The 21,977-nt window shown below is 36.4% G+C and overlaps 1 protein-coding gene across 4 annotated transcripts in view; it reads left to right on the top strand.

Moving 5' to 3' along the window:
- Positions 1–18,380, top strand: part of PRKD1 (protein kinase D1) — a 297,341-nt gene extending 278,961 nt beyond the window's left edge. For 3 of the 4 annotated variants that reach the window (XM_069463932.1, XM_069463928.1, XM_069463936.1), the window contains 2 exons: positions 16,497–16,582; positions 17,401–18,380. In XM_069463932.1, the coding sequence (XP_069320033.1) occupies positions 16,497–16,582; positions 17,401–17,619 (305 nt within the window). In that variant the 3' untranslated portion in view covers positions 17,620–18,380. The remainder of the gene's footprint in view (positions 1–16,496; positions 16,583–17,400) is intronic. The other variant, XM_069463942.1, reaches the window with a different exon arrangement.
- The last annotated feature ends 3,597 nt before the right edge of the window (positions 18,381–21,977 follow it).

Below are 21,977 nucleotides of genomic sequence, written 5' to 3'. Positions count from 1 at the left end.
CACAAGGCTAAGCATTTGCCCTGTCTAGTAACCAATATTGATTGTGTAATTTTAGAAATTATGTGCATTTTTCCCCACAGTTCTTTGGACAGATTGCTTGTTGTATTTTTTTTCTTGGCATGAAAAAGCAAAAGTAAATATTATAAAGTCTTTATAACATGCCATGGATGTGTCAGCATGAAAACTTCCTTTATCATGTATTATTTCTGTTAGTATAGATATGGACTTGATACAATATAATAGTTATATTTTGGAGTGCTTGAGTAGTCATTGGGCTGCTTGATCCTCACAACAATCCTCTGATGAGTAATTTGCTTAGGTTAGTGTTTTGCCTAAAGTTGCACAATGACCTTGAAATCAAGGGCTTGGACTTGAAATCATTTGTTTGTCTCCATTCTTTATACTATACATTGTTGTATACTCAAGGGTGATTATTTCTTATGGCTTGATAGTTAGGAACCTCTAGAAATATTTTATACTCATTAATTATTCTTGCTATGATAATATAATGAATACCGGCATTCTGGAGGTATGCTTACTAATAATTTATTAATATCAGTGAATTAATCAGGATTCTTATGTTTAAATAATAGGCACCTATCTCTAACTAACTTAGGCAAACAGGATAATATACTGACTCACAGAACTAAGCAGTACAAAAGGTAAACCTCAGATTCAGCTGGATCTTAAAGAGCAAGTATGGTTTCTCCATCTCTCAGCTCCCTTTTACTTTAGGATGACTTCCTTCTCGGCAGACTCTTCATGTGGTAAAAAGTGATCTCCCAGCGGCTCCTGGCTTATGTGCTGCTTATGGTGCATGATACACAATGGAGGAGGGATCAGCTCTCAGTAGCTGTAGAGTCTCTGAAAGGGGCACTGATTGGCTATGTTTACATCCCATAATACCCTGGGAACAATCAAGCAATCACCCCAGGAGCCTGGTGGGGGTGGGGAACCTGCAACCTTAAGGTGAAATGTGGCCTTCTAGGTCCTTAAGTGCGGCCTTTTGACTGAATCCAAATTTTGCAGAACAAATCCTTTTATTAAAAGGGGTGCAGCAGAGAAAGATGAAGCTTTTCTTGCCTCCTTTGGTGCTTAAAAAAGAACAATCAGAAGGCCGTAGGTTCCCCACCCCATCCGATGTGCCCCTCCAAGTGGGAGAGGGGAAGTTCCTGCAGGGAAAAGATGCTAGGCTAAAAACAAACACAAAAGCATTAACAGATGCCCATCATAAAAATAGATTTTTTTTGTGCGAAACAAGGTATGATGTGAAAAATGAGAGACAGTTCGAGGAAAACTTAATGTAACAAATAATATTTTCAGTAAAATGGCGATGGTAAAATTAATTAAATTTTAAAAGAAAAACATATTAATAGCTAACACTTTGACTGCATTTGCTCTGTAGCCAGGTACTACTCTAAACACTACATATATGAATTCATTTAATCTTCCCCAACTTTTGAGTGGATACTCTTGTTTCCATTTTAAAGATGAGGTAATGCAGGCATAGAGGGTTAAGTGGCTTGTCTGGGTGGGGCCAGGGTGCAAATGCTGTCAGCTGGCTCCATGTAGATGCTTTTATTCAGGACAGTTACAGCCTCTTGATTGTTCTTCTAATGGATTTAGCCATCCTGTCACATTAAATATTTTAAGTGTTTTCACTAGCATAGAGAGAGAGTAGCAGCACAACTTTTAATAATCTCTAAAAGTACTGGGAGACAGGACCGTGTTGTAATAAGGAACTGAGTGGAGAGCTGTGCCACTCAGTATCTTAGTGGCCTCATCCAAGTTCCTCATCCTCTTAGGTCTCAGTTTCAATTTTCTTTTATGAAATAATGGTGACACTAATTCCTACCTCACTGGGTTATTGTAAGAATTAAGTGAGATGGCACAAGAAAGTGCTTAGCACAGTGATTGGCACAACTATATTAGCTCAAATATATTGATCATTTTCTGTTTCCCAGTTACTTTGCAAAGTCTGTCTATCTGTATGTATTATTTAGTTTTTTATCTATGTATGTACACATGTGTAACTGCAATTGTGTATAAGGTTGTATAACTATGTTTACATATTTAACTGTAGTTAATAGTTACTAAAAATACATAAATTATTATAAAATAAAACTAAATATATATAATGATATATAACTCAATACATATATACACTTATAAATTATAACTGTATAAGAATGCATGTATACAAATAAAACACTCCAGCGTGAATTGTATGATTACAATCAATTGCACAAGCGGAGGTTCTAGGATAGAGTTTGGGAACATTTCAGTTTATTCTAAGGCAGTGTTGTATGTTCTGCCCTGTTTCATTTCATCATTGTGACTTTCTGGATGGTCACTTGTCATCATCCAGTATATCCCTCATTACCCACCAGTAATTAGACATGGCCTCTCTCATCTCCAACTTTATCTTATACCAGGTTAGCCTGCAGCATTCAGCACATGCACTCTATTCCCTTTCTCAGTTTCTTGAACGGACTTGTGTACCTATTTTCAAATATTCACTTAATTAGGCGAATTTACTTTATCTTATGGAAAGGGCAGCCCGGTATCACTTAAACATTTTTATAGATGACCAGGTGAAACTAAGGAAAATTGAGCCTTACTTACTTGATCATTTACCAGTATGCCTCTCCTTTCATTGCATTCTTTAAAGCAAAAACAAGAGATAGATGAGGATATCCTCCATGTCTGTTGCATGTGGTTACGTCATAGGGGTGAATCCCAGACATTGCCAAAAACCCCAGAAAACTACAAGGAAGACTCAGTCTGTGACTTAAGAAGTAGATGCTGGAGGTGTAGAGCTTAAGAATGAGAATGGAGAAACTACCTAATAGTCAAAACAGGAATATTTATAAGGCAGGGGATTCCTAATAATTTTGCAAAAGAATCTCTTTGATAATGGCTTATTTTAAACAACTTATTATGGTCTAGCTATAGATCTGTAGTAGGCATTTTTTTAACGTTGGCATGCCAACAGTTTAATCAGGGGAGCTTGTTAAAAATGGAGGTTCACAAGCTCCACCCCCCTGCCATCCTGCACTGGGAATGTAAGTCCATGGGTTACCCTTTCGAAAATGTTGCTTTAGAGTCCAGATTCCCTGAAGGACCTGAAAGCTGACAATACTCTAAAATATTTTAAGTCCCTGATTTTCAAATTTAGATAAATTATAAAATTCCTCTCTCATTCCTACCACCTTTTTGCATCGACATCATCTTCATGAACAGATATATAATATTACCAAGACATGTAATTTATTCAAAATGTCAGGTGCATTTTAATGCAGATTGCCATGAAAATAGTAAGGGTAGAAAAAAAAGCACACGCATCTTTTGTCAAGAAGAAAGAAGAAAAAAATATATAAACTCCAGGGAAATACAGAAAGTTGTATAATAAAGTTATGCATAATAAAGAAGCAACTAACATATGCCTCATGATTTTGAGCAATGAAAGCAATGTAGGAAAAGAGAATCCCTTTAACACTTAAATTCTCCTTTGAGTGAGCATAGGCTTAGAGATTTGTTAAAAGTTATAGGATCATAACTAGAGTTATAACTAGAGTTCATGAGTTAATAATATTAATAATTATATATGAATTCAAAATATTGCTTATTTTAAATTTTGTATAACCTTTCAACCAAGCATGTCTGATTTAATTATAATTATGCAAAATAATGTAAATAATGAAACCTCCAAAACACTAGGAATAAGGAGGACAAAGAAGAGGTGAGAGCAGTAAGAGCCTTAACTCCCATGGGGTTGATCATGGGATTCTGCCCAAGTAAACAGGTGGCGTTATATATGTTTATGTGTATTATTTAATATATAATTTAATCATAAAAGGTAAGAATTTTAAATAAATGTCACATTAATATATTATCCATATATTATCTATTGATATACATATAGATATATAAATATATATCTTCTATATTTTGTGCCAGGTACTGTTTTAAGTTACAAAAGTGACCAGTACAATAATTATATATCTAAATTAATTCAGAGAAGCAGGAAGACAAGGTAGAGAAAACTGAAGAGAAATGATTTACCATCTTTAAAGGAAGGGATCACATTTTTCCAAAGTGGTTCTTCTCAAAACTATCTGTGATAAAGAACCAGTTTGTCTTAATTTTTAAACATATGGACAAGTACTTTTTAAAATATAAAAAAAATGTTAAATAGCTATAAAAGTTTCCAAAGACTTAGTCTTACTGTGTATACTTATCTCATCATAGACCAATAATAAAACAGTCCACAAACTGGCATGGATCCATAGAACACTTTGAGTAGCACTAGTTTAGAGTTAATGAACCTAGCATAAAAGATAATTCATTTATTATTTAGAAGTATAGAGGTCATCAGAACAAAATTTTTAAATAGTTAAAATAGGTATTCTCTGTATAGCAGTTCTTACAATGACATGAGAGGTTTCTATTTTCCCTTTTCAACTCCTCTTACTAATTTGGAGCTTTCATCATGTACATATGATAACTTTTGTAAAAAAGAAAACAAAAGTGCATGGAGTGAGAGAAGGATCCAGGAATAAATAGAGTACAACTTTTTGTATAACTATAATTCTTCCCTGCATGGTCTAAAATTGTCTAAGATTTGAAGTAAACAACATATATATTTATATATAAATATTCACTGAGCAGCTATAGGATCATAGCTCCTTCTCTATAACACCAATCACTGTGGTGTGACTAAGCAGATGAAGAAGATGTAATCGTCAGCCTCTAAAGCTATCATGTCTACACAAAGGAGAATTTTCAAGTGTGAAAGTCAAATGAATTATCTTTTCCTACATTCCTTTATCTGCTCAGAATCATAACACACATCTTAAATGATTCTTTTCTGTATATACTTGATTATACAGCTTTTGTTTTCCCCAGAGTTTATGCTTCAAGGAAAAGAAGTGACACAGGTAACTGAGTGATGTGGATTGTGTGGTTGGTGAAGGGAGATATAATTTGCCTCAGTGCAAGTCGTTTCACCAGGAGAATGATGACAAATCTGCAGTGATGGATCGGAAAGCATTTGTAGGAGTAACAGTACATTTCCATTATCAAATTGAACTGATGTGTTCAATTAGAGATATACAGTAAATTGGAGGAAGGTTAGTAATGGGCCATGAAGATCACAAGAGAAACTGCTATTTTTTTCTTGCTGAATTTTGATATTCCTTTATATGCCATTAGGGAAGCAAGCAGGCAGTAATCAACACAGAGGCAGCCTCGCAAATTGTCTCACAACCAGCCCCCGACCCCTGCAGACAGAAGATCATTTTCTGTGTTCACAGGTGAAGTCTGAAGAAGCACCTATTCCCAAGTCACCTGCTGTGTTGTTACTGCTCAGATTCAGAGTCACATGGTTAGTTGGTATTACCAAGAATTAAAATCAGACAGGAAGCTTTGGCATACCACCTATATATAAAGAAATGCCTTTGCATTAATTCTAAAGCTTGTCTTTAGTGCAAAATTATCAAATTATGATGGTAAAACTGGTGATGTCAGTTTCTTCCACTTATATTCTCTGACAGCCTCAATGGTAGTATTTATGCCTCTTCTTTTCCCTGATAAGTACAGCTGTAATTTATTCCAGTTGGTCTCAATCTTCAGCTGTACAGTACAGAATATATGGTATCTCAAAGCATAGAATGGCTAGAATAATACACCACTAAATTTATCAAAGCATCTAAATTTTATTTTAAAAGAATTTTTTGCCATTCAACTTGGTAAATTCAAATAAAATTGGTCACAAGTGTGTTTTTTCCCCAGAAATTGGAGATTGGAAAATACAGCCAGTACAAACACAAAGCAAAGCTAAATAAAAGCCTAGCACCATTACCACATGGTATGTTTTCAAAATCCAACAGTGTTCCAGAACGCTAAACACTTAAGCTGGAAGTAGCACTTTGCCATGAAAAGGAACCAGCTGTAGGTCCCTCTTTCACTACATATTGTTCAAAACAAAAAATAACCCTATTGAAAATAAGCCTCGGGTAGATGAGACCCAGAAATCCAATGGTCTGAGAAACAAAGGAAAGACAATTGTCATTTTAATAATTAAACTGTGTTTGTAACAGTTTATGAGGCTTGCAGATCCAGCAAGCCTGCTGAATATTAATGAATAGATTGATTTGTCAACACATTAACATGACTGTCAGACAGAACAGCACAGAAGAGAGGTGAGGGGCTAACCAGGGAGCTGCTTAAAGATGCTGACTGGGTGCCAGGAAATTTAATCACAATTGATAAAGTGAATTGTGCAAGTCAGAACCTCCACTGGGTTTAACGTTTTAAACAATCGCAACTTAAGATTCTGCAATAAATTGTGTTTAACTTCTTTAAAAAAAAGAATATTCATTTTATTTAATGATAAACTTTCCGATCATGAGCCAAAGGAACACAATGATTTGAAAAATATCTACCAATAGAGTGAATCTTTAAAAAAATATACATATTTCAAACTCCAAATAGGATAATATCAGAAAAACATATCCCACTAGAAAATGAATCATTTATTTTGACATCAAGTAAAATATAATTAATGAGACTTTCTCTAACAAATGTTAATTTATAGAGAGAAACTGCCCAGAACTTTTAGCAAAAACATTAATGGTGTAAATGCTCAAAATTGGCTGTTTATTTTCTACCCAAAATGAAATATTTCCTATACATTCCAATTATAAAGTTAAAGTTTCACTTCTGTATGTACATCATAGTTGAGTTAAAATATAACATCTGAATATATGTGGAGATGTCTGAATAGAGGATCAACAAATGCTAAATATTCTATAAGTTTGCTTTCTTCCATAATAACAAAACATAATAATATTTCAAAATACAGGTTGTTGAAAATCTTATCTAACCCTGTACTGCTCCACAGTACCAATCCACTGAGCAATTATCTAGAGTATTCTTAAATTGTTCTAGTGATGGAAAATACACAATTTCATGAGGAGCCCAGCTTCTTTTTAATCTGATCCTAACACAATGAGCAAAAATATCTCTTGTGTTTATACCCACTGATAGAACAAGCCCAATTCCTTTCCAAATAAAGAAGTTTGAAAGCAGCCATCGTGTCTCCCCTAGCCCTGTCTTCTCCCGGGCACTCAATTTTTCCTTCACTTCCTGTTCACGCTGGTACAAGCACTCTCCTCTTTGTTGATGTTCTTTTTAAATCAAACCTCAGGACTGATCTGACTCAAGGTTCAATGAGTCTAATTAAGAGCGAAGTGAAGCCATCACTTCCCTTCATTATAGAGAACACATTTCTTTTACCATGACATAAAATAATACTTGATTTGGGAACATAAGTAGACTCATACTGAGTTTACTGTGGATTTAAAACCCAGAATTTTTTTTTTTTTTTTTGAGAGAAAGTCTTGCTCTGTTGCGTGGTAGAGTGCTGTGGCATCAGCTTAGCTCACAGCAATCTCAAACTCCTGGGTTCAAGCGGTCCTCCTGCCTCCCAACTAGCTGGGACTACAGGCATGCACCACTACACCCGGCTAATTTTTTTTACATATATTTTTAGTTTCCCAGCCAAATTTCTTTCTATGTTTTAGTAGAGACGAGGTCCTGAGCTCAAGCAATCCTCCCACCCCGGCCTCCTAAAGTGCTAGGATTACAGGTGTGAGCCACCACGCGTGGCCCCAGAATTCTTTCTTATGCATGTTGTGATAAGCCAGATTTTCCAATTCTGTACTTAGAGCTTTTGGGAGGATTGAGAGAGTGGTTTCTAAATAGAGGACTTAATTTTGTTTGTCTCTGTTAAATGGTAATTTACCAACATGATCCATTGCTCCAACCTGTAGTTGTTTCGGAAAGTATAAATATTTGTGTAATCCAATTGGTTTGCTCTTCCTGTTATCATCTGAGCAGAAGTTATCCTGAAAACCTTTTATATCTTCATTCCAGATACTGAACAAGGTGGGGCTGAGGACAGATACCTTTTTGTGTGTTTAGATACCTTTCTCTATACTTAGATTCATCTATTCAGGGGCCCTTTGGGCAATATTAAACCAATTACTAACCACTTTCAATGTTCTCATTCCTCTAACTTCTTAATACTCAAAATGTGGCCTAAACTTCAGCAGTATTGGCATTGTTTGGGAGCGATTAAAATACAGACCATCAGGCCTCACCTCAGACCTGCTGAATCAGAATCTTCAGTTTAAGATCCTTAACTATTTTTCATATGTCTGTAAAAGTCTAAGAAGCACTACTTAGTAAAGTCCTGCTCAACTCTAGCCGCACGTATTAGAGACACCTGAGGCATTTATACACGTACTGGTACCTGGCAGCTTCTCCCCTAAAGATTTTCACTTGACCTTTGGTTTGAGTTTCAGTGTTTCAAAACAAAACTCTCCACAGGATTTTAATGTGCAGTGAAAATGAAAAAAAAAAAAAGTCTACCCTAAGCATCATCAGAATAATACAAATATATTTTGATTTCTACTTTAAATTTTGAAACAGTTGGGCATCAGTTTGGAGGCTGCTGTATGCTTGTGTTTAAACAATTTCATGATTTCCAAGATTGCACTGCTAGTCTTCAGGAGGAAATGAAATTGAATGTAAGGCAAAGGGGTAACCATTGCTAGATAGAATAACTTTCTACAGAGGAAAGAACTGGAAAAGGAAAGACACCGACTTGAGTCTCTAAAGGTCTTGCACTTCATTGGATTCCGGTAATTGACTCAGGGACCAGTGAGATGATGATTTCCAGCGGCCTTGTTTGCTGCTGGCAGCTTCTGGTTTCAGCCCCTGAGAGGAGCGTCCCAGTTAGTGTTGCCGAGCAACAGCATGCTGGGTTGAGAGCTGGAATGTGAAGGGTTGCAAAACGATTTTTAAAATAAACACACAACTTACCATCAGCATGAAGCAAACCAAAGGGAGAGAAGAACTAAGCAGTATACCGCGACAGGCAGTGAGGCAGAACTGAAAGGGAAAAAAAGAGAAAGCACTTGCTTGAGGGCAAGGAGCTGAAGGTTGATTTGATTGGTGATGACTCCATCACCAGAATGATAGTTCTGATCTGGTTTCTAATTTGAAAATACATACCTGAATAATTTGAGGTGGAGAGAAGATAGGAGGGAAAAAAATAAAAAGTGCTGTGTCTGGACAAAAGAGATCAGCCCTGAGGTTTCTCAGGTAATTTCCCTTCTGTAAAATAAACACTGTAAAATCAACGTGATCTGTATTGCAGTTAGTCTCAGCATCATTCCGATTTTCGAATAGAAGTCAGCGATCCTGTGCTCTCTTACATTTTGTACAGTTGTGATGCCCTGCCACCCAGAAATATTTTTAGACAAAATATACAAACCATATGCACACAATATGGGTATTAAAACTTCGAGCTGAGAAAATGGCCATTTACATTTCTAGTTAATGTATTCAATCTACTAAATGCTGCTTAGCAAGCATTTTTCTAATGCATTAAAATTTAGATGTTTTATTTTAAAGACTTATGAAACCTATGTGCAAAAATGAATACCCAGTCTGTGTCACCTTCAAGAGGCTAAAATGTAATAAAAAGGGTGGGGAGAAACAGCCATGTACTGAGATAATAAAAGGAAATAAGAAAAGATGGGAAATGAAATATGACTGAGAAGTGTGCCCTGGGAGGCCTATTAAGAATTCAAATATGTCCAGTTACAATCTTTTTTTTTTTTTTTTTGAGACAGAGTCTCACTCTGTTGCCCAGGCTAGAGTGAGTGCCGTGGCGTCAGCCTAGCTCACAGCAACCTCAAACTCCTGAGTTCAAGCGATCCTCCTGTCTCAGCCTCCCGAGTAGCTGGGACTACAGGCATGCACCACCATGCCCGGCTAATTTTTTTTTTTTATATATATTTTTAGCTGTCCATATCATTTCTTTCTATTTTTGTTTTAGTAGAGATGGGGTCTCGCTCTTGCTCAGGCTGGTCTCGAACTCCTGAGCTCAAACGATCCGCCCACCTCGGCCTCCCAGAGTGCGAGGATTACAGGCGTGAGCCACCGCGCCCGGCCAGTTACAATCTTTTTGTAGGATTTTCTCCAAGCTTTGGGTGCCCTTCAGTTTTGCCACAGCAATGGCATACGCAAATGTACCTTCCACATACACATCATCTGTTGTGTCCATACACTGGTATTTGCTTTGAAATAGAGGATAACTGCAATATAGTTTGCACTATTTGAAAGATAATTCTGTATTTTTATGCCAGATGAGAATGAATCTATATAGTTATACTGAGATGGAATATTTCTTTTCATATCAAACCATGAAGCCCTCAGCACCTGCACATACCATTTAATTTTGTCTTTGTTGAGGTATCCTTGTGCAACTAGCAAATAGGCTACACAGAACTTCAGCTATGCTAACATCTGCTGGAGGGCCCATTCTGCTAAAGATAAAATTTTCTCTTTGCTTTCCTGACATTTTAGTCTCAACTGATGGGGCAAGGAGAAAAATTGCTGTACAGGAAGTTAGGGTGAACGTTTTACTGTGTCAGCCAAGAATTTATTGTTGTCAAAAAGAAGAAACATTAGACTTCAAAAAGATTTTCTTTTGTTGTTGTTGTTGTTTTTAACTTTATAGGAAACGGTGTGAATCCTTGGCTAGAGACATTTTAGAAAGCACAAATTCTTTGCTCATCAGGAGAAAAATTTAAAATGAAAATATGCACCATGTAACTGTTTAAAACTTTCCAATAAGAAAGAAGGAAGAGCTTTTTACACTGCCCTGATGTGGTTGTTTAAGAGAACTTGGATTTAGGACAGTTTATTGAAAAGATGGAAGGAAGGTATTGAGTTTAGGAATGAATAAAGAGAACAAAATTCTGAGAATAATACTAGAAAGACTGACTCCCAGAATAAATAGGCAGGTCCAATCAGAAAGTAACCATACATACTGCTCTTTAAAAAAAGTGGTGTCGTATTTACTGCGAAGAGAAGGAGGAACTAGCCATTACCTGTTTTGCTCCTGTGTCTTCAGGAACAGAAAGAGGAAAAAAAGTCTTCAAACTGAGAGAATAAGGGGAGAAGGGTGTGAAACCAAAAGGGTAACCTGAAATAATAGGGGACATCTTATTTCCTGCCCTGCTTTGGACCTTCCTCAAACCCTCCTGTTTAAATAGCATCTGATTATTGCCCGAAACTGCTGAAGGACCTGCACTATGTTGCAATATGCCTTACTGCAAGAAATCTAGGTATTTGGATGTAGTCTTTTTACTATTTTTATGAAAGAAGGTGTATGGTACCAAGAATTTCTAAGGCATTCTTCACTTTCCCAAATATCCCTTTCTCGTGTGGCCGGGGAGTCCTCATGGACCCAGATCCTTGTAGAGCGTCAGGTATTCCTCTACCCTTCCCTCTTTGGGCACTAGCATTCTGTTCTGCTGCAGTCCTCTTCTTTCCTTCCTGTTTCCCACACCCAGACCATGTTCCCTTTCTCCTTTGCCTTATTCTTGAGAGGAATTCACACAATGGCCCAATTTTATATCAGTCTCCCTATTGTCATTCCCCCCTAGTTCCTAAGTCATGCCCTACCACATTCTCTTTAGATCAGAATTCTGAATTCTGATTTCAGTTTTGGAACTAGAGTTGAGACCCCATTTGAACTTTTTTTCTGGTTGTTGGCTGTCTTCTGGGATTGCTGTGGCTGTTCCAGTATTTCTAGTCTTACTGCTCCTTACTGGATTCCCCTTCCTCTTGTCTTGCATCCTTTAAGCTTGATGAATTAGATAGACGTATCCCTCATAGCCATCTCTGCTGAGAGCTGGCACCTAGGGGGAAATGGAAGTATCACAAGAGGGCACTCAGTGGCTGCTATAAGATGGGTAAATGTTCAGATTTGGACATACTGCATATTGAAGTTCACAGATGTGCACTTAGAGCCATTGTAATTAGTAAATATTAGTTTACTTAGTGTATACTATTCCAGAATAACTGCAGTTTCTTTTCAAGTAGGATTGCGAAATTGGTAGAATGAGTAATACCAAGGACTGATGTGTCTTAATAAAGCATTTGAAAAAAATCTTCTGTAATAGTCTTTGGAGAAGATGATAAAATATGGACTGGGTGGAAATACTCCTAGGAGGAAACATTACTTGTTTATAATAAGGCTTTCTTAAAGAATAATTAATAGGCTTGGCAGTTGGGAACATGATCTATGATAGAGTCAGTAAGCTCTACAGTTGAGCATTGTCCTGAAAAAAGGTTCTAATAATTTGATTAATACATAACAGATGGGCTTATTCAGTGTGGACATGGCAGAAATCTAGAAGAATTAACCCCTCTGATAGGAGGGAATCATCTCACATTCAGAATAGTCTTTCAGTGCTAAAATGTGAAGCTGTAGTCACAAAGATACACACATGTGCACACACACACCCGTTTACATTCAAGTACACAAAAGTGTGGTGGAAACATTACTAAGAAGTTGATGTTCATGACTAGAAAAAATTATTTAATTATTAACATTTTCATCAGTTGATCATAATGAGTTAATGGCATAATATGGCTGCCATCTGCCTGAGTGTTTAACACATTAACTGCCATGTGAGTTGTACTTAACTCATGCTAGTTTTGAGCCCGGGGCCTCATGAAGCATATGTAACTCACATGTCTCTTCACATTGGTAGCTGCATGAACTGTTTTTCAAGTTGCATGTAACTCACATACAGAAAACAATAAAAAATAAACTTTTCATTAAATTAGAAAAGAATTTTTTGTTTTCAAAGTTTTTAAAAATTTTTTTCATTTCAGAATATTACAGGAGTACAAATGTTTAGGTTACATGTATTGCCTTTGCCCTGCCCAAGTCAGAGCTACAAGCATTCTCATCCCCCAGACAGTGCGCACCACATCCATTAGGTGTGAATGTAACCATTCCCTTCTCCTCCCCTCCCACCTGCATCTACCTAGAGAAAAAAAGCATTCTATAAAAAAGACATCTGCACATAAATGTTTACAGCAGCACAATTCACAATTACAAAGATGTGGAAATAACCCAAGTGCCCATCAATACATGAGTGGATTAATAAAATGTGGTATATATATACCATGGAGTACTACTTAGCCACAAAAAAACAATGGTGATCTAGCACCTCTTGTATTATCCTGGATGGAGCTGGAGCCCATCCTACGAAGTGAAGTATCACAAGAATAGAAAAACAAGCACCATATGTTTTCAAAGTTTTTATTCTACTTGATAATAAAACACCATGGCCTCAAGAAAAAAAATTTTTTTCCTAGTGTGGCAATCAATGTGTTAAGAGCACAGGCTTTGAAGCCTGTACCCCCTGGGTTTCAACCTCAGCTCTATTGCTTAGGAGCTGACTTTGACCAAGTTACATGGCCTTTTGAAGCTTTAATTTTTCCTTTTAAATAAAATGGGGATTAAAAGAATGACTTTCATAGGGTTGTTATAAGGACTAAATAAGAATATGAATGTAAAATCTTTAAAAAAGAATGAAAAACCCCCAATTCTAGGCTATACGAATAATATCTCTGTGTATAAATCAAATTGGTAATTAATAATGAGGAAAATTCTGGTCAATAATAATCACTGAATTTTAAGAGGGACATTGAAAAAAAGCCAGTGAACATTAAAACCAGGGTGTATAGGAAGACTGAGGAGTCTGAAAGACAACTGAAGGGTCTGTAGAGGTGAGGTTAAGGGGAATCACTGCATCCGAAGACATAAAGAACTGTAATGTAGAATAGAGTCAAGTTCTCCGTTGCATCTAGAACAGAAACAGGACTAATGGTAGTAAATTATAAAAAGAAAACACTTTTTTCTTTGAGTAGAATATTAATTACAAGTCCAAGATTCAGAATGGTGCCTTTTGTCACTATGTAATGTGAGGGGGCGGGGCGGCAGGCATGTGCAAGTTTTGCCTTTGCAACTAGATTGGGAGCTTTTCAGGGCCAGGGTTGTATCATTAACTTTCTATTCCCTAAACAATTGCCCATAGTAATTAATAGGAAAGATTTGGCAAATGAACAGATAAATGAATGATGGATACATACATGATACATGTGAGGAAATTTTATTACATTGAGTATTATAGCAATTTTAGACATGGTCAGTCAAGAGAATGTTGAAAAAAAAAAAAAAACCTCTTGAAGTTCTTAAAAAATGGGTTTAGTGACTAAACCATTCCAAGTCATGGATTGTATGAGACTTGATTAATAAAAAAGGATGTTTTAAGAGCTCCAGAAAAGTGACAAGTAGAATGGAGCTCTCAAGTACTAATGATGGACCTATTTTCTCAGTAATACCATGGTCCCAACATTTAAATATAGTTTCCAACATTTAATAGTTAATTATTTCTGCTTTCTGCTTTCTGCTGCCAAGAGCCCCCAAATATATTTTCTCTCTCTCTCCCTCCCCCCACCCCCTTTCTCTTGTTTACACACACACACACACACACACATATCCCCTCTGATCCTCTCCTTATATCCTAAACTGTTTCCTTTCGGAGGTGCGTTTTTGCCTGGCTGTGCTTATTCAGGTCACTGGAGTCCTGTGGCATAGCCAGACTTATGATTGTATGCTTCATTCAGGAGAACAATTTTTTCATCTTCACATATTCCATTCCCTTCAGACGCTTCTAGTTTCCCCTCTGGCAGTACTTCCCTCCCCATTAGGCAGTGCGGTTGGGGCCCATTTGGGCTTAAACCAGACCTTTTGTTGAGTTACTGTACTCCTAGTTTCCTAATTATAGAATTCAAAGCAGAATGAGTGAATTAATAACATGTATTTATTCCCTGCAGTGTCTGGGGAAGCGTAATGCTGCAGCGTGCTTATAGTAGCGCGTAAGCTCTCCTTTCACTCCTCATCCTCCATTTTTGCTGTGCGACTTCACAGCGGCAAGAATGGAAGGTGCACTTTACTCACCAGTGAGTAAATCATGGGAATGGATATTTTAAAGCACATGCCCAATACACAGTTCACTGAGAGAACTATTCTTTCAAAAGCTCTCTGAGAACACATACTTGGAATTTGAAATTGTACTAAGTACTGTGTTTCCACAGGTATTCTAGCTAAGGCAAGAGTGTATAGGCATAGACATTTAAATGTGTGCTGTTGCATTTAATTTCTCTAATCAAAGAATTCTGCATTGTTTGGTTCTATAGCCCTTCAGTGCAGGCAAATACTTGGAATATTAGCACCAGAGATATGCAAATTCTTAATTAACAGAAGACTGTAGAAATAGCTTCTCTTTGCTCGATAATGAGGAGGATTCTGATTTATTCTGATTGAAGGAAGCAGTCTTTGTTCCTCTGGACTCATGTGGCAGTCTGTATCTGCAGATCCATAGAGGTTGATGCAGACCAAACGATGGAGTCAAAGCTGCCTGATTCGGGATGTGGCGGTTGGGAAAGATGGGAGTTAATTCTCATTTTTTGATCAGCTACCTTTTGATAAAGATTTTAGATAGAAAGAGCCATCTCTCAGACATAATGCCCAGGGAAGGTTAAGGGTGAGAATTAACTTTCTGAAATGTAAATGCTTCCACTAGGTGGACAGATTTCACTAAGCTCTTTTTGGGGAGAAAATGCTAAAACAAGAAAAGGATTATGGAAGTTATTACAAGAATGAGTGGGAAGTGTAATGACTTCAATAAATAATGAACTATTAATCATGTAGACTGAATATATAATTTCCAGAAAAGGAGAGCGAGAACTTCATCACATGGTACTATGAGTAACTAGGATGATTTGTAGATAAGATAACTAAAAGATTACTTTTTCTCCCTAAATTACTCTCATAGGAGCCCCAGTTGGAGGCATAGTGCTGGGCTGGATGGACTATGATTCTATGTTTTCCCTCAGAAAACAATTCCTATTAGATTTCTTTCCTGTCTTCCCCTAGGAATTCAGTGAAGGCTGATATAGTTCCAATACACTGATTATTTTTAAAATCAAAAGCAAAGTGAAAGAGATAAAAATGTTTTCCTCTTGGTCCATTGGTTTTTTAGGCTCCAAATTTATCATGAGACATGACCCATGTTATACTGTAGTTTTTTCATATAAATATGATGTGGAGATGTCTGTCACTTAATTCAATACTATGAATCACGTTATGTGCATTCAAACATTAAACACATTTTATAACAAAATTAGCAAATGCTTTCTCTGTAATATTAGTTTTATCTTACCATTAATTTAGATATTATATAAATGATACATATAAAGAAAATTCCTATACTAAAAAAAGTCTTAAAGCGTAGACCAATGAAGAGTAGACCTATTGTGAGGAGACCACATCATACTCACAATAGACTCTAATACTTCTTCCTGCATAATTACTTTAATTAGCATCAGAAATAAAATGAAAGCTAAGGTTTTAGAATTATCAAAAGGGAATTTTTTACAGGTTCTAGTGCCTTGTTACTATGCTGCATTTAATCATGTAAAATAAATTGTAAATGAATTATGCATATATTGCAGGTTTGTCATCTAATTTTACTAACAGTTAAAATTTTTTTCAGCCATCGATCTTATCAATAATTTGCTGCAAGTGAAAATGAGAAAGCGCTATAGCGTTGATAAAACCTTGAGTCACCCTTGGCTACAGGTAAAAATCAATCCTTTTTTTTTTTGTCAGTTGGATGAGCTTCTAAATATTTTTAGAATTTTGATATTATATGTAGAAATCTTCTGTCATATTTTTAAAAGTATAATTATTCTAATATCAATTTGCTGAAATGCATGCAACTTCCTAGCATTTAGTAACAGTTTAGTGTTTCTAAACCTCTCTCTCTCTCTACCAGAAAAATTTGACAGGGGAGACACACATAAATACATAGATACCAAAACCAAAAAACAATACCAAAAATAAGTAAATAAATCAGGGATCATAACAGAAATCAGAGGACCAGATTTCAAAAGTATCTGTATGTGTAATCCTGATAAATGTCTAAATAGACGCCCATCTGGTCATGCACTACACTCATTTGGAAGCTACATTTTTAAATCCTAGGATATTGTGTGTGGAACAAATGCATGGCATCTATAAAGTATGTGCATGTGCTTGTGTTCTCTTAAATATTTATTATTTTCACATTGAATTAAAATTTTAGAAAAATAATACTCTGAAATGCTGAAAGATTATTTGTAGGCATTACATTTCAAAGGAAAACCAATGTTCCCAACTGCTTGACTGCAAGCATTAATTGCCCACATTTTGATCCATGGTATCATATAAACAGTATGTATTTGCAAAGGTCAGGCAGATAGGATGTCTTTGGTGCTGATGCCGTCACTTGAGGATGCATGATAAATGATGCAGCACTATTAGAGTGGAAGGAGAATGGGTGACTCATAGACAACAGATGAAATAGCATGTTGAGTGGTAATGATCTCTATGGTAATGGTTTGGAATTTCTTCTTCAGGACTATCAGACGTGGTTAGATTTACGAGAGCTGGAATGCAAAATTGGAGAACGCTACATCACCCATGAAAGCGATGACTTGAGGTGGGAGCAGTATGCGGGCAAGCAGGGGCTACAGTACCCCGCACACCTGATCAATCCAAGTGCTAGCCACAGTGACAGTCCTGAGACCGAAGAAACAGAGATGAGAGCCCTCAGTGAGCGTGTCAGCATCCTCTGAGTTCTGTCTCCTATAATCTGTCAAAACACTGTGGAATTAATAAATACATACGGTCAGGTTTAACATTTGCCTTGCAGAACTGCCATTATTTTCTGTCAGATGAGAACAAAGCTGTTAAACTGTTAGCACTGTTGATGTATCTGAGTTGCCAAGACAAATCAACAGAAGCATTTGTATTTTGTGTGACCAACTGTGTTGTATTAACAAAAGTTCCCTGAAACACTAAACTTGTTATTGTGAATGATTCATGTTATATTTAATGCATTAAACCTATCTCCACTGTGCCTTTGAAAATCAGTGTTTTTCTTACTGGAGCCTCATTTTGGTAAGAGACAGAACCTCTCCATGAAGCAGTTCTGTTCCGTGTATCCCTTTGGTGTTGTTATTGTAAACAGACTCTTGAAGAGTAGATTATTACCAGTGTTCTATGAACAACTCCAAAACTCATGTGGATGGAAACAAATGATGAGGGGGTGGGGAATGAAATCCTACAACACAAATGCATGAAAGAGTTTTTCCATATAGTCCACATCTTTTGCCTGCCTGGTGTGCCTCAGTATATCTGAACTCGAGTCAACACACCCAAGTGTGCAGGCCCTACCGCTCTTAAGCCTAAATGCCTTAGAAATGTAAACTGCCATTTATAACAGATATATTTCCCCCTTTCTTACAATGCCCTGTTGTACTATGGAAAATCAGCAGCTAAGCAACCTTTGGCTTTTGTGTATTTTTCGATAAAAGCAAATAAATATTCTTGTCAAGATATGTGTCTATCTGATTGAATTATTTTCTTGTATAGTCCACACTAGTGTTTTCAGGCCAGTGAGAAGCAGAGATATCTGCTCAAAAAGCAGAAAAAAGTCCCATGGTCTAGAATTTAGCCTTATCTACCCTGAAGTGGTAGAAGTTTGTTTCAAAGTGTAGTGAAGGCTTTCTGTCTTCATGTCACCTAGTTTAATAGAAAAGAAGGCTTCCGAGGGGAAAAGTGACCAAAGCCAAACAGGATACTTGGAGGCATAAGTGGAAATATTGCAAATAGTGATCTCAATGTAGCTTCCTGATTTAGTCAATATTAGCCAGGAATTTATTAGAATTCTGGTTCTAGTTTCTTTTCATATTACCCAAACAAGATGGATCTGAGGTGATCTACAAAAACACATAAAGACTGGAAGATACAAGGTGAATTAGTCAAATCAGCATATCCGTCACCTCAGGCATTCATCATTTCTTTGTGTTAGGAACATTCCAATACCACTATTTTAGTTATTTCAAGTATTATGTACCCATAAACATTTCAAATTGAAAATTATGTTTAAAAAACACTAGAAAATAATCCCTAAAAAGAAGTTACCTTAAGTGAGCTTCTACAACCTGGAGAAGAGAAAGCTAACATTGGACTTAACAGATTTTAGGCATATGGAAGGAGTAATGTGGGCAGTTTTCCTTTGTAGCAGGATGGCAATGGTATACTATGTAACAGAAAAAAATTGTAATTAATGTTTGAAAGAATGTCATAAGCATTGTGAGACACTTGAATATATTAGGTAAGTATTTTAAGACTGTGGTCTCTCTTTCCACTTGGAGGGATGGAGGGAGAATAGTGGATCTTTACAATGGTAGTCTCTGTTTTGTGTTACTACTGAATTTTAAACAAATACATCTGAAAATTCAAAAGTTCCTCAATCTATTGTTTGTTTCTATGGGTAGGGTATGTGTATGTGTGTGTGGTGTGTGTGCCCAAGTGAATATTCATACACAAGCAAACAGATGCATATCATCAAATTGACAGAGTAGAATATGTTAATCAGTAGGACAATGACTCTGTTGCCAACGCAGGAATATAACTGGCATCTTTTCTATGAGAAGAGACTAAGTAAGCAATTTCAGAAAGGTGGAAAAAAAGTGAGAGTGTATTAAGCTTTTCTCTCTTAGTATGTATATAATATAAATCAGAGGATCATAATTTAAATTATAATAAATTTATATTTACATGCCTACTTTTTATCAACTGCAATATAAAATATAATCAATAATTTTTCTTAACTTGTTATGGAATCCTAAAAGGATTATCGGATAAGAAACTATGATAATATCCATATGTTATAAAAGATCCTAAAGTTCTTAATGATTAGGAAGAGGAACCTAATATAAGTTACTGTACATTATAAAACCACACAAAAATCAATTATTCATGCAGCAAAAGATTACTGAACTTCTGTTCCACACAGCTCTCTGCTAGACTCTGATTTTAAAATGTGTGTAAGCAAAGAAAGACAAATCTCACATGTTCTCACTCATATGGGAGCTAAATATTAAAAACAATTGATCTTATGGAGACAGAGTAGAATGATGGTTCCCAGGGGCTGGGAAGGGTAGTGGGAATGGGGGTACAAAGTGGAGATGATCAATGGGCATAAAAATATAGTTAGATAGAATGAATAATATTTGATAACACAACAAAGTGACTAATCAACAATAAGTTAGGGTATACTTTAAAATAACTAAAATAATGGAATGGGATGTTCCTAACACAAATGATAAATGCCCAAAGTGATGGATACAAAAAAAAAAAAAAGTAAATAAGGAACGGTCCCTGCCTAAAAGACCATAGTGTCTATTAGATAGAAATGAATAAACATAATAAATTGGTGGTGCTTTTAGAAAATAATATATAAATATATGAGACATCACCTAGAACAGTCAGCTCAATAATGCAGAAAGGAAAGCTACATGGTGATGTTGAGCAGAGCTTGAAACACTAGTAGGTATACAACTGGCTAAAAGTAAAGGAAAGCAACATGAACAAAGACATAAAGATCAAAAGAGCACTGGTATAAAGATAAAAAGTAGTTCTTTATAGCAGAAGAATAAAGGTAAGAAAGAACTCAGAAAGTACACCCTCCCGAGATGGGTAATGGTCTAGGTCTGGAGGCCCTTGTATTAATATATTACTCTAGGGATTTGGAATTTATTCTCTTGTAAATCTCAGGAAACCAATCAAACTTTTTAAGCTGAAGAGTAAACAACATCCACAAGTTCACTCTACCAGCAACACAGAGAATGGATTAAAGCCAAGGCAAGGTACGGAGCCAACAGACCAGCAAAACTACTGCAATAACACATATGATGAGGGCCTGGACTAAAGCAGTAGGAAATAGGAAGGTAGCTGAAGAGGTGTACATAGAGATGTAAGTAGCAGGAATCAGTGGGACTTTGTTCCTGATAGAACATGAAATTTAAAGAATTCAGAACAAATCTTAGGTTTTGGCTCGGATGCTTGATGGAACTATTAATCAGAATAAGTTAGAGATTTACAAAGGGTGAGTTCATAGTTGAGCATTTGAATATGAAATTCCTCTAGGACACCAAGTAGTTAAATGAGTCTGGAATTCATGGGAAGAATTCTGGAGTTGAAGGCAGAGATTTGAAAGTCAACAGCTCACAATATGTTGATGAAAATGACTCCAATTCCTGGGGTGAAATGAATATAACAAGAAGGAAAGTGATTTTAGGGCACAAACCTTGAAATATCAATATGGAAAGATCAGTCAGTAAGAGAAATCTGAAAAGGAATGTTCAGAGATAGAATCAAATAATATTATGAAAATCAAGAGAAGAAATAATTCAAGGATGAAGTGGATAACAGTAGAAAATGCTATGGAGAGATAATGGTTTCAACCTCTTGGGGGACACCCTTACCAACTGCTTCAGCAGTTTGTAGTGACAGGACTCTCCTCCTGCTACGTTCAGAGTAACCATATCAAAAGGACCTCTGTGTGGCTGGCAATGATATTGACACAACCTATTCTGCAGTGTCACCAACGAGAAGAAAGAGCAAGTAACTGCCAATGTCCAGGAAAACACGGGTCACTAAAAGTCATGCCACTTTCTTCTACCCAGAATATTAGCGAGGGTGCGAAGACTCCAGTTTAAGTAAATCAGCACCTACTTTTTATGCTAAATATCATCAATACATTTGTCCAGACTTCACTTCAGTGGTATAATATTAACTGACATGAGCAGGTCAGTAGTTTGCATTTAATACAAGAGACAGATGAACATTGTTGATACTTAAAAACTATCTTCTATCATTCTGACAGAAGTAAGAGAAATGATAGAAGCCTGTTTTGGGAAGAATATGTCCTCTATCTTTGTCACAGAGCCAATATTTCTTAAATAATGGCATCAGCCCACCCAAGATGCCATAAAAATTACTGGTTTCTATGTATCCTGAACCATCAGAGCAAACTACTATTATATTTGCTTTCAGCCTGAGCATGAGGACAGTGCTGAGAGAAATTTTGAGCAGTGTTGCTTTTGATATGTCCATTATCCCTAATAAAGAAATAATCTTTGAG

Source organism: Eulemur rufifrons, chromosome 2 (assembly GCF_041146395.1).
Source record: "Eulemur rufifrons isolate Redbay chromosome 2, OSU_ERuf_1, whole genome shotgun sequence".
Classification (NCBI taxonomy): Eukaryota; Metazoa; Chordata; class Mammalia; order Primates; family Lemuridae; genus Eulemur; species Eulemur rufifrons.
The sequence above is the reverse complement of the archived record's forward strand: the minus strand, read 5'-3'. Positions and strand labels throughout refer to the sequence as shown.